Source organism: Nilaparvata lugens, chromosome 11, assembly GCF_014356525.2.
Source record: "Nilaparvata lugens isolate BPH chromosome 11, ASM1435652v1, whole genome shotgun sequence".
In the NCBI taxonomy this organism is placed as follows: Eukaryota; Metazoa; Arthropoda; class Insecta; order Hemiptera; family Delphacidae; genus Nilaparvata; species Nilaparvata lugens.
The window spans coordinates 40,812,244-40,832,482 of record NC_052514.1 but is presented as its reverse complement, the minus strand read 5'-3'; the positions used below and the strand labels follow the sequence as shown (position 1 = coordinate 40,832,482).

The 20,239-nt window shown below is 32.6% G+C and overlaps 1 protein-coding gene across 1 annotated transcript in view; it reads left to right on the top strand.

Moving 5' to 3' along the window:
• Positions 1–20,239, top strand: part of LOC111049326 — a gene marked incomplete in the record, with an annotated part of 290,512 nt that overhangs the window by 244,013 nt on the left and 26,260 nt on the right. Inside the window, 6 exon segments of the mRNA XM_039438440.1 lie at positions 637–691; positions 1,775–1,978; positions 5,876–6,050; positions 14,161–14,380; positions 16,337–16,427; positions 18,818–18,964. Coding sequence (XP_039294374.1) covers positions 637–691; positions 1,775–1,978; positions 5,876–6,050; positions 14,161–14,380; positions 16,337–16,427; positions 18,818–18,964 — 892 coding nt within the window.

The following is a 20,239-nucleotide window of genomic DNA, read 5'->3' as shown; positions in this document are numbered from 1 at the left end:
TGCGTATGAGTGCACCACACCAGATTTTCAACAATGTAGAAATATTCATTATACTAAATAATATTTATTATCATAAATTGATTAACAAAATATTCATTCTCAATCACTGAAAAATATATTTCCTCTACGAATAGAAAGAATATAATTGATAATTTTAAACCAAGAATGAACAATAATTGATACTACATTATACATTAAAGGGCCTCATACACTAGAGAGTTTGGATCGGCGAACATGGTTCCCCGAGCCAAGTTCGTGTAGGATCTGTCCACACACTGTAGTGGGGAGAGCGAACAACCGTTCTTTACTTCAGTGTCTTTTGGGGTCTAAAGATGAGTGCTTCAAAGTTTGCAGCTGCTGTGGGAAGAAAATATATTGAATATATATAGATAGAATATATTGCCCTGGCGGACTAACCGAACAAAGTTTTTAATCCAGATTGAAGACCAAATTCGTCACAAATTTGGTTCGAGGTTCACCAATTTTCCACATACACTGGGGAACTTGGTTCGCAAGTACCAAGTTCGCTGATTCAAGTTCCCTAGTGTATGGGGCCCTTAACACATTACGTGAACAAATAATTTGAAAATTACATACAATAAGAAATAAATAAATTTGAATCTGATTTGATTTCAGATGGGAAAGTAGATTTTTCATCTGGAGACCTTGAAGCACCTAAAGTCCAGTTTAGGCAAGTAACATACGTAATCTATGGTAACTTATGTAACATAATGTAACTTATGTAACATAATGTAACTTATGGTAAGTAAGTTATGGTTTTATTGGGAAATACAATTTGTAATTCTCAGAGGTGTCATTTGCAAGTGTATAATTCCAATAGTGCGAGTATTTCAACTTTTCGTTATTTGTGTTTATTACTATTACTAGTGACCCCCTGTGTTGGAGACTTAATCCTTGTGTTGGAGAACTCTCCAATGAACTACTGTTGTAATGTTATCTTTGAAACCTGCAACTTTCAATAATAATTATACTGAGTTGGTGGATATGAATATTGTTATACTACACCTGACGAATTGGTAACATCTTTGTATGCGAGGAGTGAGGGGGGGACTCATCTGTTCCAATTTCCATTGGATTATTTTCATGCGGTTGTATATATAGCTACTCAATTCGCATCTGTAAGTTTCTTACGCGCTTGTCTCCTCTCCACCTTTTTTTAGTTCTCCTTTTGTCACCTCGTTTAAGTATCTTAAAGCTACGTTTACACCAAAATTAATAACTTAATCCTTATAGATTCTATTAGATTGAACATAACTTATCATACACATGATGAACATATGTGTTTGTCAAGTTCCGTTCAATCTAATGGAATATCTATGGATTAAGTTATTAACATTTTTTTAAATAACTTTGGTGTAACCCAGCTTAATAGATATCGAGGAATCAGCATTAGAAGTATCAAATAGATTTTAAAACTAAATTAAGGAAAATATGGAGCTAGGCAGAACAGCTATACATTCAAACAAAGTTTAGAAACCTCTGACCTGAAGAAATGTATGATTTCAATGCAGCACCTGGCGTTATCTAGTAGCCGAATCGGAAAACAGTCACTTGGAAGTGTCGACCAATCAGAAGAGAGTAGGCGGGGGAGTTTGGAGGCGTGTCCTAGTAGGTGTCCAAATATGGAATTTGGTTGTTTCTGCTTGTGTTATGAACGAAATTAAAAACGTTGAATATGCAGTTGAAAATATGGTAATAGATAGTTGAATGTGAGAGTCAATTACATAACAATTCTCATTTTTTCCACGTCCAGTGTCTACGAAGTGAAAAGAACAAATGATGATATTACTCGTATCGTTGGTCCATATCAATGGGGGCCTCTGAGCCTCAAGTATTTCGATTATTCGGACCAAGAACAGAAACGCCAAGTTGGAAATGGTGAATATGACTTGACGATCGGATCCAGAGGATCACTTATCGAGACAATGGGAGGATTGACTGAGACCAGTGCTGCCCGGTAAGCAACAGTTATATTAATTTGATACATTATTCACTACATTTGATTCATTTGCATTAATTGGGTTAATAACTATAGTGAGGTCCACGTTATAATGGCAGTATTTGATCATTGGTGTTGCTCTCCTTGTCTATCATTCCACAAAGCAGATAGTAGTAACCTTTTTCTACCTCCACAACGTTGTCCAATCGTTTTTTAACAATGTAGGAATACAATATTGATCAAAAAATATTCAATCTCAAAATAGATTGATTATTGATTGACGCTACTGTCATTGCCTTCATGCTAATGCTTCTCATATCTGCACCTGTCCGTCTCTAACTTTAGTGAATAGTACCCGTTACCTTGGCATTATAATCGATAGCAGCCTGAGATGTTGTCCTCACATAGACTACATTTCAAAACTACTTCAAGCACTTAACGCAAAAGTATTTTATTTGCATAAAAATGTCACCCCTGACTGCTTATATCTGATTCATAAGTCCTTGATGGAACCAATAATTAGATATGGCATTGAATCATGGGGAAGTGCAGCCAATTATCTTTCATCTAGAGTTGAACGAATACAATTGAGAACATTAAAATGTATAACTATCAGAATTCCTAATGTTAATAATATTGATCAATACACCCACGTAGCTTACAAATATTATATCATACCTTATCGCCCAAACATTTCTATCTTTTCAAAATTGTAACACTTCACAAAGAAAATTTATACTATAGACTCCTTGCTCCTCCCTCACCCTACAATTTAAGATCTCCGTAAATATATTTTAGTACCCAGATTCAATAATATTTATGGTGGAAGATCCCTATAGTGAAGTCTACGTTAAATGGCAGTAAAGAATGATAGGAGAAAAACGTTGCCAAGCCTCTCCATTTTGCCACTGACTGTACACAGCTGTGACTCAATTCATCCCATTATATTTAATCTAATAATAATTATCATTTCCTTAATAAAATAACCAACTCAATAATTTGATGTCAAATTGATCGATAAAATATATTTTTCATAATTTGATTCAAAAATTTGCTTTTATGACTGAGATCAGATTTATATTTTTATACAAACCTGAAATGGCGGCTAATTTAAAAAGCTGTGATACAACAATCTGAATTTCAAAACAACAGAAATTGAGTAGCCCAGTTTCAAAACTCGTTATCTCCAATTATTTCCAATTTCGAGTCAAGACCGCCATTTTGTTCTCTGGATTCATATACAACTATTCCCACTTGTTAAATGCTGCAGAACACGTTCAAAACATATGAAAATGGCCGTTAAAGTTTGGATACTGCTGCAAAACTCGTCATGTGTACCCCACGTACAGCTGCAAAAGCCGTTATAGTTACTAAACGAATACTGCAACAGAACTCGTTATGTATCTATGGAGTAGAATGTAGGTTGAATTCATTACTGCTGCAAACCACGTTATGTTTTTCAATGGATTCAGTTGTAATAATATTCTTATACAAATGCATATTTTGCATAGTTTCTATTATAATTCGACCACTATTAAATTTTTACACTACTTGAAGAGATTTTAAGTTATCTCATTGATTAAGTTATTTTAATCATTTTATTCATTTTACTAGCTTACCCAGCGAACTTCATAACGCCAAAAAGTCAATTTATCTCACACTTGACTTTATTTGCTGAATTTTTTATAGGACTTCCTATGTGCTTATAGTCATGCAGCATTTATTATTCTGAAAACATATTCTTCTCAATCAATTGGTAGTAATATCTATCAGTAGAGTGTTGAATTGAAAAAAAAACAGATAGGTTGAATCAGTGCTTCAAAGATGAATTTAATGCTTTCATATTTGTTGATTGTCAATAGATGGTCCAGGTAATATGCGATGTACGACGAATTCCATATTCTTTCCATCTTTCATTGTAGGATGAATATAAGCTAAGCTAATTAAAAAAAATGTAAATTAGTCTGTCATTCTTCACTAATTAATGAATGCAATATGAATATATATATATATATTATATATATATATATTATCATATATAATATCCTTGAGGTGTCCTTAAGCGTGCCTCACCACTAGTAAATACTGAAATGGAGTGCATCCAACTGGTGATTCTCATAGAACATAGTCTTATGAGCTCATGTCATTGTGCAAAATATCAATGTGATGACTATGTAGTTGGTGATGATGGTTGAAGCTGAATATTGGGTTTTTTTCACAAGGAGTACCTTGTGAAGGTGTCACCTTCAGGTACCTGACAGTACCTGTCAGGTGTACCTGGAAATCTATATGAGATAGAGTGCTCTACCTAATCTCAGATCAGGGCACAAGGAAATTTTGCATGAAGAAATTGGTTGTGGACTTCTCTTATGTACCCAAATAATATATTAAAAAATTAGAACTACAATATAAATTGCAAGCACACACCCTTTTTATGTCTATATTGACTGGACTAATAATACCAGAACTCAATTTATCACAGGGTAATGTGTTTATTATACAGCTGCTAACTTTAGATGCTGAATCATATTATCACAATATGATCTTGAATCATGATCATCTTGCATTCTTCGGTAGCCGCTCGGCCGAAAATTTCGAAAACATAGGTCTGTAAAATGGATTAATGAATAATTATTATTTGCCCCCCTATTAAAATTTCTGGTCAGAATCCAACCTCATCAATATTCACACAACATTTTCCCAAAGTTTCATGACGTTCTGTCAAGTAGTTTTTGAATCAATAGGGAACAAACAAACATACAAAACTACAAACAAACAGACATTCATTTTTATATATATAGATTGGTTTGACTCATTTTTATGATGCAACATTTTGGATATGTGTGTTTGGTTATTTTTTTTGTAGTCTATGTGTGATAAACTTATTTTTATTGCTGAATATGCATTTTTATCATCCCAAACAGTAAAAAGGACCCAACAAAATATGAAATTTTCAAATTCAGTGAAATTTATAGTGGAATAATAAGTTTTTCTCAATTTTAAAATTACTGAAACAAAACTCATTATCTTTCATAATGGTGCAAAACCTGTCATAATGCTAATACTGCTGCAAAACCTGTTATGTGCAATTGTTTTTTTTAAATTACTTGAAAATTCCACATCAATGATTTATGACCTGATACATCAATAAAAGTAATTATTTTTATATTCATTCAATTCATGAAACGGAACTAATAATATTACAAACGTACACATAATTATTTAATAAACATCAAGTTGAAAAAATGACAGCATATGCTTATTTATTAGAATTTTTCAATTTTTGCTGGCTGAAGTTTTAAAATTTTCCTTTTATTGTCACTGCCACCTGCCTCAACGATAAAAATGTTCTATTACTTTTGTCAAACAATTTTCAACTTTTCCTTTTTATTTCATTCCTTTCTAATAAATTTTTGTTTTTCCCTTTTTTTATTCATTCTGTATCAAAATCTGATGTCTATTTCTTATTCTATTTTTGCATTTTGTATTAGTTTTCTTTTATTTTCCACTTGAAATCTATGAAGTGTAATATTTATTTTGTCCAAGTTTATTTATCTTTTGTAACTCGTTTTTTTCTGTAACTGAGCACCCGCCGAGAAACCTTTGGGTTTGGCAGGACCCTTAATTGTTTGTATTGTGATTAAAAATTTTGATTGATTGATTGATTATTGATTCATACAATAAGTATATACTCAAAATAATAGGGATAGAAAAAAGGGAACCTTGTGCTATTCCTCTCCCAAATTCAGATAAGGTTACACATTGTCCTAATAATAATTATTATGAAAACTCAATCGTTGGAATCTTCTTCTTCTTCTTTTTCTTCTTCTTCTTCTTCTTCTTCTTCTTCTCTTCTTCTTCTTCTTCATCTTCGTCTTCTTCTTCTCATGTCATTCATGTTTCTCTGAACTGCAGGTGTTCCAATATCCAGGGGAGGACGAGCATCCAAGAATACTCTCAATTTACTCTAACTAGTATTAGCAAAGAAAAGAAAAGAAAATCTGAGAAGAAAGCTGCTGACGAAGTGAAGGTGCAAGATATGATCGTATTCGAATGGGAGAGGTTATGGAAATGCACAGTACATGGAACGGTAATAAGTTTCCACTCACATAGATCCACCAACTCAGTCAGTTGAAAAAATCCTGACATTAAGGCTGTGCAAAGGCTAAAAATAAACATTCTACTGGTGAGAATTTTAAAAGTTTTTCGATTTGTTTATCATCAAACTATCAAAATGAGGAATTCAACTTTAATTTATTTTAGTAAATTGAATAACTTACTCAAAAATTTGTTTTATTCAATCAACAACACCACAAAGAATCTATCCTCTAATTCTCATGGATTTATCTCTTATCGAATTTGAAATGTTCTGTCCCAAAAATTAAAACTTTAGGCGCTCATACCTCAAAAAGTAATGATTGAAAAAAAATTTCCTGAGAAAACATTTTTATTTTGATTTCTTGATGATATGCAAATCGAAAAACTTTGAAAAATATCACCAGTGGAAAGTTTTTTTTAGCCTTTGTATTGCACAGCCAGTTACACACACATCGATTTTTGAACCACGATTCTTAGCCGCTGTCATGACTTTTATCAGATTAGATGGATCTTGACAAACATCATCTGTTTGACATCATCCGTTTAATCTAATAGAATTTATAAGGACGGCGAAAAGTCAATGTGCATGTAACAAAATGAACAAAAAAGTTGAAATCTCGACTTTGATCAATCAAATGCCAGAATTATGAGAACTATTTATTTCAATCAGTCAAAAAAAAAATCCACTTGAAATGTTAGCCATTAGACCCCCTGCGTTGTGGAGAACTCGCTCGTTGTAATCTTTGAAACCCTCAACTTTTAATTATGAAGAGTTGGCGAAGAAGATTATGGAAACAAATATTATGTCTGTTGTTTGTATATGGCCAAATATTCCTTTTACAAGAATAATTTTTAACAGTAGGTTTTATTGTGGATCCTATTTGAAATGAAAAATTACTCTGTCGCTTCAACATCATTGTTCCTCACATGAATCCAAATTTATGGTTTCGAATGAGAAAGTGGTCATGGTATACATGATTTCGATACAGAGTTCCAAGAGAAAATGAATGGCGAAAACCGCACATTGATATCTTAACCCTTATCAGTTTGTTGATGTGAAAGTTGTAAACTATGTTGTATATATTAACCACCTGAAATCATGTCTCACCGTGTGAAGGTCTGTCTGTGTGATAGACAGAAGGTGTGACAGCTTCCAGATAGCCACAGATAATGTTAAGAACGAATGAATGAATGGGAAAACTGGTGTAATTGCATGCAATGAATTCTTCAGCTGACTAAATCATAAATTACAACATTTTTTTATGTTATGTGTTGAACTTCCAATGTTATTTGTTATATCCTGGAAAAGGACGAAGGAGTAAGTCAATTTTGTTGTCCAACGAACTTGACCTGTAAAAAGGTTCGAAGTGTTCAAAATTAGAAGCTGATTGATCAATAATTCTCTCTAAAGTTCTTCTTCTTCTTCTTGCTCTTCTTCTTCTTCTTTCTCTTCTTCTTCTTCTTTTTCTTCTTCTTCAAATAGATCATCGAAGAAAAAATAAACAACAAAAAATGGAGATACTAAAACCTAATCTAAAAAAATTTGCTCGTAGTGTTTTGTGGTGATCACAGCTTTGATCACATAACAATGTAAGGCGATTGTGCCTAGAATGCATGTTTTACCGTTAGTGGCCAGCCTAACACACAAATAGATTTTCAACAGGACCTCCTAAATACCGGACCTGAGCATACAAACAAAATGGCCGCCGTAGGTGGTGGACTAACTTACTGCCATCAGCTAGGTTCCAGCTCTCTCTAATAACTTATTACTCTTCAAAATCATTTTCAAGAATTTAAATAAGGTTCTTATTAAAGAAGTAATTGTTTGATAGGGTAACTGAACTTTATTTATTCCCATGCACATAGCATTCAAGTGCATTCCCATGCACATAGCTTATAATTATCGTTATATAATTCTAGCCTAAGGATTCAATGTCCTCAATTTTCGCGACTTTATTTGCTTGGGTAACTGATTATCACTCTTCATGTTGCAGTAATTGGTCGAAAATATATCGTTCAATTCCTTTACACACAATTGAATTGTGTTGTAACAAGGCTGATTTGGAAAAATTTATTGTAGGGAAGGCACCATCACATAGTTTCACTTTTGTTTCTTGGAACAGTCACATAAGAACCATATTCACACAAAAACTTAACTTCTCTAATAATGTCTGATGCTCTTAAATGATTGATACACACAGCCGAATTATTAGTGAGTTTATAATCTTTCCTACAGATACACCTTGTCCAGTTTTTCCTTCAGCTCTTCATCTTTGGGAAAAGTGAATATTGTCACTAAGGGGGTTTTTCTATATTAGTTCGATTTACACCCAGGGACACAACAATTTCTAGGCATGTTCAATTAAAACTGTTCATACTCATTGCAGCATGTTGTTGTATAAAGCTGAATGGTGAGTTGTGAGGATGATAAACAAAAAGTAGTAATATATGGTTGAATATTATGAAATTATTAGTGTTGATTAAAACACTTTGAACACTGAATACACTTCGAATACTCAACACTCACTATACATTTTGAATTCTTAAAACTTTACTATACACAATTAGAATTCATTTAGAAGAAGTTGTAACATATTAAAATTCGATAAGCAAGCAAAATCGCTGATTGAAAGAATTTTATAGGTCTGGAGCAAACAGCTACTCTATTATCGCCAAGTGCGATAACAACAAGTAAAAGATTAGATAATAACGGGTACCATGGCTAAAATTAGAACAGCCGAATAGAAAAGGATTTTATTTGCTATTTATTATATTATATAAAGTATTGGAAATTTTGAGGTTAGGCTTTAATACCTACTGGTCGGCAACCTAATAATCGATCAAGCCGTATAATGTGAAATCTAGCCAGACACCTTGGCAAAAATTTGTTGTAAACAAATAGTATTTAACTAGAGGATTTGGTAAGTACATGGCTACTTGTTGTAGAGGGAAAAACAACTTATAAATTCCAAAAATATTTATTATCTGTAATGAGCATGAACAAATACACCAAAAAAATAAATCAGAATATTAAGGAAGTAGGATATTCATAGGCGCATGGATACATTTGTGAATTTGCATGAACCAATCAAATTACAGTAATCGATGGGCGGCAATAGAGAGCCAATTCAAATTTATCTATAAATATTTTTATAAATGATAAGAATTTATAAATTATCACTACTCAGTTTATGTATCAGATATGGTCTGAGTAATTATAAAATATAATACCTAAGATATAGGTAATAATTTAGTAGATTGGCACGGACTATTTGATCCTTTTAATGGCGTAGTAGTGAAATATTTAAATGTATGCAAATTTGTAAGTCGTAAGTAGGATTGTAGAAAATAAGGGTAGGACTTGCCACTTGCCTGCCAGACACTGCCATGGAACGCCACTAAATTTTATAGAGCACAAGTCCCTTTGTTGAATTGTACATTTGAAAGACTTAAAAGTTTAAATTCATTAATTAATTTTGTATAAGACTTAGTGATGCTGTATTAAAGCGTAAGTCATTAGACATTTATTTATTCCCTTGGAGAGGACGACCTTGGCCACCAAAAATCCAGGACGACCAGGAAATTCAGATAGCCACCATCATCTTGTGAAAATTCAACACATGAGTGATAAATTATCGGAATATATAAAGTTAGGGCGCCCTCAGTGCTTCGAGTGAAACAAAAATATAAAAAGCTAGCTCGTCGAAAAGGTTATGAATATTGAAATTATTATAAAACTTGTGCAAGTCTTAAAAAGGTACAAAAACTTATTTTATTGGATAAGAGTTATATCAAATTTATATATCTAAAGATGCACAGATTAAAGGAGTATTTAAATTCAATATTATAATGTACATATGCTCACTCAATCATTAATTTTATTAGCAAATTATAAGATATAAATGTAGCTCTTGTTCACTGGATAAATTAATTTATCTACTTCCACCAGAGGCCAAACCTTAAGCCCTGAGAGATATATATTGAGAAATATACTGAGATCTATACATATTATTATATTTGAGATTTATGATTTATCAAATGATTATTTTTATGATTTTTGGAAAGGAGATATATAGTGAGATTTTTAAATCAACAAGCAGCAGCAAGTCGATATCTGAGATGCATAAAAATAAATGCATACAATTAATGAATTAAAAGCACATGGTAACGTTTCGTGCTAAAGAACTAGTGAGCTAATCTGTGATATTTTATTTTTGATATATTGTTCTTATTTTTATTATTTTTGCTTGTTGCTCTATATATTTCCACATTTATTTGTCTGTTGATATTTTCTTGTACAATATATGTATCAAAATTTTTATGGTGTATCCTTTATTTATTTCTCCACTTCCATGCATGACCAATCTCATATTTATTTATCGAGTTATCAATATTGAAATATTAAGAAAATTACCATCCAACTTTATTCTTCACCGAATAAGTTGGTTTAGTCAGCAATATTTAGCATTGATAATCAAATCTTTGGAAATAATACATTCCAGAGATTTATATAAATTGTCCCAGAGCAGAGAATTGCGGGAGCTCCTGGGCAAGCCCGTAAGAATTTTGTCTAGTTTATATTCTAAGAACCACAACCAGAGTTGTATAATTTTTTACTCATGCTTTACCGACTGCAGCCAAGCCAGGCAAACCGTTATTCACAAAAATAACGTTACAAAGTCTAGAAGGTTTTAGTATCCCCATTTTTTGTTGTTTATTTTTCCTTCCCTGATCTATTTGAAGAAGAAGAAGAAGAAGGAGAAGAAGAAGAAGACAAAGAAGAAGAAGAAGAAGAAAAAGAAGAACATAAGAGGAAAGGACAGCTACTTTGTTGTTCGTCTGTTTGTATGTTATACAAGAAATTTAGTGAGAATTGATCAATCAGCTTCTAATTTTGAACACATATTCTTGGAACCTTTTTATAGGTCAAGTTTGTTGGGCAACAAAATTGACTCACTCCTTCGTCCTTTTTCAAGAGATAACAAATAACATTGAAAGTGCAACACATAACATAAGAAAAAAATTGTGTAATTTATGATTTAGTCATTGCATGCAATTACACCAGTTTTCCCATTCATCCATTCTTAACATTATCTGAGGCTATCTGGAAGCTATCACATAATCTATCACACAGACAGACCTTCACACGGTGACACATGATTTTAGCTGGTTAATAATATACATACAACATAATATGTTATTATTTAGATATTACATAAGATATTATCTCTTTTCTGTATAGGGCTACTTGTAATATAAATATAAAGAAAATAAAAATCTTAGTACCCTTTTTTTAAATATTTTATCACTACATGTTTCAGACATTTATGCCATTTTCAAGTGATCAAAAAAAGGGTACTGAGATTTTTATTTTCTTTATATTTACATACAACATAATTTAAAACTTACACATCAACAAACTAATAAAGGGTTGAAATTATTATGTGTGGTTTTCGTCATTCATTTAACCTTGGAACTCTGTATTGAAATCATGTATCACATGACCACCTTCTCATTCAAAACAATGAATTTGGATTCATATGAGGAACAATGATGTTGGAGCGACAGAGTAATTATCCATTTCAAACAGGATCCACAATAAAACCTACTGTCAAATATTTTTCTTGTGAAAGAAATATTTTGCTGTTTCCATAAACTCCACCAACTCTGTATAATTGAAAGTTGCTGAATTCAAAGATTACAATGAGCGAGTTCTCCAACGCAGGGGGTCAGGGTCACTAGTAAATGACTAAATAACTGAATTTTGCGTGGATAATTGACTGATTGAAATAAATAGTTCTCATAATTCTGATTGATCAAAGAAGAGATTTTTATTTTTTTACTTTCCTTGCCCTATTACCATAGGTAAGGAAAGTAGGTATTGCTTTCCGAAAAAAATTAAGGTAACCCAATTTCCAAATTTCTATACGTTTCAAGGTCCCCTGAGTCCAAAAAAGCGGTTTTTGGGTATTGGTCTGTATGTATGTGTGAGTGTGTGTGTGTGTGTGTGTGTGTGTGTGTGTGTGTGTGTGTGTGTGTGTGTGTGTGTATGAGTGTATGTGCGTCTGTGTACACGATATCTCATCTCCCAATTAACGGAATGGCTTGAAATTTGGAACTTAAGGTCATTACACTATGAGGATCCGACACAAACAATTTTGATCAAATGCAATTCAAGATCGCGGCTAAAATGGCGAAAATGTTGTCAAAAACAGGGTTTTTCGCGATTTTCTCGAAAACGGCTCCAACGATTTTGATCAAATCCATACTTTAAATAGTAATTGGAAAGCTCTATCAACTGTCACAAGTCCCATATCTGTAAAAATTTCAGGAGCTCCGCCCCATCTATGCAAAGTTTGATTTTAGATTCCCAATTATCAGGCATCAGATACAATTTAAACAAAAAAATCTAGTGGAAAAGATTGAGCATGCAAATTTCTACGATTAATGTTTACTAGCATTTTCACCTAAAATTGAAAATAAGCTCAAAATTCGAGAACATGTGATTATTCAATTGCAAAATGTTGGCAACTGTTGACTCTATTAGATCATTCACTATGAAGAGATAGCAGTCCTCGTGTGTCTACAGCGTTATTGTCCTGTCACCAGCTGGCTCAGAGCTTTGAACAGTAGACTTGAGATGCGTGGGAACACTAGTGTCAGGTGATCAATTTTCATAACGGCAAGGAAAGTTGTGTGAGTGCGCCACACCAGATTTTTGTTCATCCGTTACATACATACGCATTGATTTTTTTGCTGTCCTTATAGATCCTATTAGTTTGAATAAAACTTGGCAAACAGATGTTCAAGTGTTTTCCAAGTTCAACCTGGTAAATTTCTAATAATGTATTCCAATATGGTAGGACTACTTGATTTTTGATTAATACAAAATAATTCCATAGTACCCTTTTGTTTAAAAAAATAATATAAAACATAACAACTTGTTTCGGCATTTCCAAGCCATTTTAAAGCTTTTCTTGAATTAATTTCTTAAAAGCTTATATGGCCGTTTTCTGAGCTCGGGATTTAGCTAAGTTCTAGACTTTAAACAGCAGAAGTCGGAAAATTGACATTCAGAAATGGGGTATCAGCAGTTTTTATGATAATCTTTATTTTCTCATTTCTATAATAATTACTGGAAACGTTTTTCCTTGACAAAATGAAACATTCCTAAATAATTCAAAATAGCTGAAACTTCACACTATTTTCTCTTTATTTTATTTTGAGCTCAATTTTCTAGTTTTTCGAAATTTCATTTAAAAATGGACTGCGATTACGCCCCGTTTCGGAAAGCCAATTTTCTGACTCCAGCTGTTTAAAGTCTAGAACCAACCTATAATGAGGTCCACGTTATAATGGCAGTGTTTGATTAGCAATGGTATTACTGCATGTATTACTATCTTTGTCTATAATTCAACAAGGCAGATAGCGCTATCTCTTTCTCGCTTTGCTCTTTTGCCAGATTGTCTTTCAACAATGTAGAATTAGTAATTAGTTATTTATTTATTCATTTACAATGCAAATGAGACTAATGTAATAACATTGGTAGATAAAATAATAAGGTAGTCCTTGTGCTATTTTTCTTCCAAATTTATAGGTGACACAGTCCAAGATGAGGTTAGAATTCCATGTGTACAATTTTTTCAATTATTATATGAATATTCCATCTTAATTATGGAAATTTATTATGAAATCTTTGAAAAATATAATTTCTTGCTTGTTAAAATATGATTGATTATTTCAAACGAGAATGAACCTGAGAATGATTTAATATTAAATCAATGAGCCTGTATCAGCTATCGTTTACAGAAGGCATTGACAAGACAGAGGTTTGGCAATGTTGTTTGCCTATCTTTCTACACTGCCATTAAAACGTGGACCTCACTATATCCATACGTCACACATCAGCTACATCACTATAGTTCATTTTATTTCTCCAGAGCCAACAAGCGATCAGTGATGCGGAGCTAGAAAAGGATAGAGTTAAATCCCGAGCTCGGAAACCAGCCCATAGATTTCTTGAAGACGGAACATCCAGAAATCGATGTGTGTGTACTGTAACTGGCCTATATGCTAATAGCGAATACTCATTGATTTTACAGACGCCAGATAATAACCCGATCACTTTCTACTTTGTCGAAAATGAGGTGAAAATCACGGATAATGGTATGTCGAAATTGCGTTATGTAAAATACTACAACGGGGACCGCCTATCCCCTTTTGAATCAGAGGATGGTCAGAAAGGGTATCGAATCAGGAGGTCCTACTTCTTGGATAAGATCGATGAGGACCCCACAGCCCCACCAAAAGTCTTCAAATATTGTAAGTGAATGAATAATTGTGTAGGGTATCTTTCAGTGGCGTATTGTTAAGGGTGTGGTAGGGTAACTATTATAAACACAGTGTGACCATTGGAAATTTTTTCCCGCCGCCACCATGAAGATCCAAAATATTTGAATTTTATAATGGAGCTTATAGGGAATTATAAGTAGAATCGCTCGTCTTTACTTATTAAAGCATATTTTCATGATTACTAACTTCAATATAATCTCTTTCAAGTTTATTTTATATTCGCCAATATAGTTTTGGAACTTGAAAAAGTAAATAGTAGATAAAAGTGGGTAAAAATTAATGAAGCTAACGTAGCCTGAAAGCTAAATCTCCAAAAATACTATTAAACTTCAATTAATCAATCGTCATTAAACGATATTGAAATTGTGATATATTTTGTTCCATTGGCAAAAAATAATAAAGTTCTCATAAATCTATTTGTATAAATATAATGAAATTCTCATCACGATGGATTATATAGTATTTAAATAGTGTTATTAGTTGACAGCCAATAAGTCTGACGAAAATATTGTAAAGCACAACATTGAATTAATTGTGAAAGAACCAATTATTCTAGTACTTCTTGATGAATTTGATAAACATGTAAGGAATTGAAAGAGAAAACACATTACCAATAACCATTATTATTATTTATATATTATAGTGATATTTCAAATAACTACTGCTCGTGGCTAATGCAACAGCTATTAAACAATTGAATATGTGAAGGAAAGAGTAAGAAGAGAATCAAAAAGAGAAGTCAAGACATCTTTAATCAGCATTTAATCACGGATGAATTGAATGTTATATTCAATTGAGCCATAAAAAATATTTTGAAGTTATACTACTGGAAGTCGATCCAATAAATTGGATGAGAGAATACAATAAATTTGACATTTATCTTCCTGCATATTTATATCTAGATCAATGGTTCCCGATAAGTGGTCCGCAAAAGCTCTGCGGTCTGCGAGGAGCCCGAGGGAAGGAAAATTGATGCTTTATTATTCAGTCCATTCAATATAGACATAAAAAAGGGGGTGTGCTTGCAATTTATATTGTTGTTCTGATTCTTTAATATATTATTTGGATACATGAGAAAAGTCCAGAACCAATCTCTACCTGCAAAATTTCCTTGTGCCAGATACAGAGTGTAAAAAACCTCGTATATTCGGTTCATTTTTCAGTTCTCAGCTATTTCTGCCAAATCCAGTAATCAGACAGGAAAATTTGCTCTCACCTTTTTTTAGATCATAAAATTCTGAATGAAATGAGGTCATTCGAAACTCTATCACCAATGAAAACTGAGTTATGATTTTTCAAAAATGAGTAAAATTTGACGAAAAAATCAATTCTGATAATTTTTTTTGAACAACAATCATCTTTTGTTCATCAGTTGTTGTTCATCTTTTTGAACAACAATAACTTCCGATTGCTACCATTTAGATGTATGATAATTCATAATCCCTCTGGGTGTAGTTTTGTGCTCTACAATCTGAGATCAGGTAGAGCGCTCTATCTCATATAGATTTCCAGGTACACTTTCCAGGACAACAATGCTCTTTGTATTGTGAAAAACATCCAATTTTCAGCTTCAACCATCATCACCAACTACATTGCCCTCATATTGATATCTTGCACATTGATATAAGTTCATATCTCAAATCTCAATTATGAAAATTTATCATTAAACCATTGAACTTCTTATTGACGAATGAAATATAATTGATTATTTTATACAATAGATGATATTACACCAGATATACCGGTAACAGTATCCTCTATAGAAGGCAATGGCAAAGCTGAGAATCGGCAACGCAGTTTTCCTATCATTCTCCACTGTCACTATAGATGCTTACAGTAAATAGTTTTTAGAGTATACTGTTCCTAGAACATAATGATCTACACTTGAGATATATTGAAATAAAAATTTGATTTTAAAATTTGCAGCTGGTTATATTGTTAAGGAAGAGAGAAGAAAGAACACCACGCTTTTCAAAAGCGGTACGGAACAGATCATGGGGAAATCTAAATATATAAAGTAAGTGGCAAAAATTACAATATCACTTGATCTTGATGGAATGAAATGTTGAAAGGTTGAAATTAATGGGAGAAAATGTAGTATATTGAATAAATATTGGGGGTACACTAGAACCTTGCTAGGGTTCCTCGCGAACCTTCTTCTTCTGCTTCTGTTTCTTCTTCTTCTTTTCTTCTTCTTCTTCTTCTTCTTCTTCTTCTTCTTCTTCTTCTTCTCTTCTTCTTCTTCTTCTTCTTCTTCTTCTTCTTCTTCTTCTTCTTCTTCTTCTTCTCTTCTTCTTCTTCTTTTCCTCCTCCTTCTCCTTCTTCTTATTCTTCTTCTTCTCTCTCCCTGGTTCTATTTTTCTTCTAACTCCAAAATATCTCAATAATGATGTTGAGGGATTTTTAACATTCTGTTCCCCATCTGATAAAAAAAGAAAGCACAATACTCTTCTTCTATTTTTGTGCTAGCATATAACCCGTGCTCCGTAAGGGTCTGATTAAAAACTAGACAAACTAAAAACTTGACCCACTGAAATCTTGAGTAATTTAAAATAGGCATATAACCATCCTTAAGAATCTATATTATGCAAAATTTCAAGTTGATCAATCCATTAGTTAGACGTGATGATGCGTCATTTGTGAATTTCCTATCCCGTACGTGAATAAGCCAATTTCTTTAGATAGATTACCTATTATCTGATTGGATGAGGATTATGAACTGGTTAATATTATTAGTGAGCAGAACAGTAGTATTTTGCTTGAAGCAACTGATGTATCTTACAATACAGGTTTGAAATTCAATTCACACTAAAAATTTCAATTCATCCTAGGATCCTGGTGTGAATTTGAATTCACACAAAAATTAATTCATCCTAGGATACTGGTGTAAATTTGAATTTCGCTCCTTCAGTCAGGGAACGTATGTCAGCTGCATATGTAGACTCACCTGGTATTTATATCATATTATAGAGCCCCAATCTAGTCTTATAATCCCAGAAACAGGAATTAAAAATATTTTATTGTTATTTCTCTCATTCCCTTCTCATTAATTTAGTTCTAGTCTGTGTAAACAATCGATTTTCAATTATGCTTGTTTTGGCATAAATCTGTGAGCCTTTATAAGCTGTAATTTTTCTGTTGATGTAAATAAATAAATTAGCCCACTCACTTGAAATAGTTATTTGTGCAACTAGTGCGCAAAGTGACAGTTTGCTGCACCGTAAGAAACGTTTATGCCCGAGCCGTAGGCGAGGGCGGAATGTCTTCTTGAGTGCAGCAGAGGAACTTTGCGCACGTATTTCACATTAAATTTTTCCTACAGTTACCATTGAATATGAAAAGTGGGTAATTATGGGTAAAATGATGGCTGAAATCCATCAAATGTTTGTGTGTGTGTGTGATGTTGTTAATAATAACAACCTTAATTCATTTAAAAATTAATAATCCAATTGAAGTTGAAAATTGTCAGCCAAAGTTCTCATTTTTATTCATTCAAGAATCAGAAAATTACAGATAGAACAAAAAATTCACATTCAAAATACACGCCAACAGCTGGCTGCAAGATGGCTGAACCGACAAGCGCGCGACCTAGTGGGAAGAATCGTACCTAAGCTTGTTTCATCCAGCTAAAAACTACAGAAACAGGATTCAGAAATTTAGACTTTTGCTCAAATTACCAAGAAAAATGCTCAAAGTAAACTGAAAAAAATTATAAAAATAACATAGACAACAGAGAATATTAATTTATTGTAGTATTCTTATGTTTTTTTATTTATATGGATATCAAATGGTAATCATTTAACCTCAAAATTCTTATTTTATAATGTATATTTGCTACTTTTCTCATTGCTTGCAGTTGAAATAATAATTATCAATAGAAGAGAACTATTATTTATTATTAAATGATGAGAATTTGTAAACTATGATTATTTAATTATGATTTAGATGAACATTATTCTTGTTTTGAATTTCTAGATTGGGATTTTATCGTAATGTAGGGTAGCCATTGAAATGATTCTCATCTAAATCTAACCACAGTCATTGTTACCAACTTAATTTTTGTTTTCCTGCACTAATCCTCCATATAACCAACCAACTATTTTGTGTTTCCATGTTGCAAATCTGGAGTGCAGAAAAAAATTTTCCCGCACTAGAGCGGAAAAGTGATTCTTTGCGTTCTGTAATCAGTGCAGGAATGCATTGCAGTGCATTGCAATGCAATGCAATGCAGGAATACTACAATAAATTAATATTCTCTGTTGTCTATGTTATTTTTATAATTTTTTTCAGTTTACTTTGAGCATTTTTCTCGGTAATTTGAGCAAAAGTCTAATCAGTGCACTTTCAAGGTAACTGTAGGAGAAAAATATAAAAATTTTGGATGTGATTGTATTTACCGGTCTACAGGAGAGTCTATGAAGAGAAGCGTGGGTTCCACCTGGAAAGTGGAGGGTTCATCTATAAGACTTTCATCAATGACGAAGGCATTACTCTGAAACTGGGAGTCTCAAGATGGGAAGGAATCATATCATCATCTCACATAACTGGAATGCAGTGAGTTTTCCAACAATGTAGAAATATAATTAATTAACAAAATATTCACTCCTGGCAAATGAAATGAAATTGATCATTTGCAACTAGAATGGAAACAGTTAATATTAAATCAGATATACACAGGTATCAGCTATCTTATATGTATAAGGCAGGGGCAAGGCAGAGAATCGGCAACGATGTTCTTCTATTTTTCTTCACTTTCATTATAACATCACACATCACTATAGTGATGACCACATTATAATGGCAGTGTTTGATTAGCATTGGTATTGCTATCCTTGTCTATCATTCAACAAAGCAGATGGCGCTATCTCTTTCTCGCTTTGCTCTGTTGCCAGATCGTCTTTTAACAATGTAGAATTGATGACTAATTAACAAAATATTTAATCTTAATTATGAAAATTCATTCTGAAATTATTGAGAAATATAATTTATTGCTTAATGAAATAATATTACATCACTTGGTATCAGCTACCATCTATAGAAGGCATTGACAAGATAGAGGTTCGGCATTGTTTTTCTCCTATCTTTCTCCACTGCCATTATAACGTGGACCTCACTATACGTCACACATCAGCTACATCACTATAGTTCATTTTATTTCTCCAGAGCCAACGAGCGATCAGCGATGCGGAGCTAGAAAAGGATAGAGCTATTTGTTTTGCCTAATGATAGACAAGAAGAATAGCAAGTTAATCTCATTTCCAGCAGCGGGCAAGATTTTTTCTTTTGTTGGTGGTGCCTGAAAAATTCTACTTTTATCTTATGTTTTCATGATCAATCAAGTTCTATTCTAAGTTATTTCTCAGTTTAAGATATTGTGCTTTTATCAAACTCATGCCCAGTTGCACAACAACCTGTTGAATTTCAACAACGTCTTTTCAAAAACCGCCTTCTCTGATCGGTCCTCGTGAAATTAATCACAGTTAAAATTTAACCAACTGTTGTGCAACCGGCACTTAGACTAGTCTATTCAAAATTTTTGTAATGTATAAATGTTTTGGCAAATAAATTTCAATTTTCAAATCTTAATGAGGTGATAATTTAAAAACATGATGACCAACTGAAGTTCATCATAAGTTATGCATATGAGTTTTATTTTCATATTTTTGATATGAAAATGCAATAGAAATGTTCTAAAAAATGTTGTCAACGTCTTGAGTGGTGGATTAGTTTTGTGTATTTATTAATTGGGGGTTTGTTAGGTAAAGGTCGACTGTATTGATTTTATTCAATATTTATCCTATTTTGTTAGGTAAAGGTCGACTGTATTGA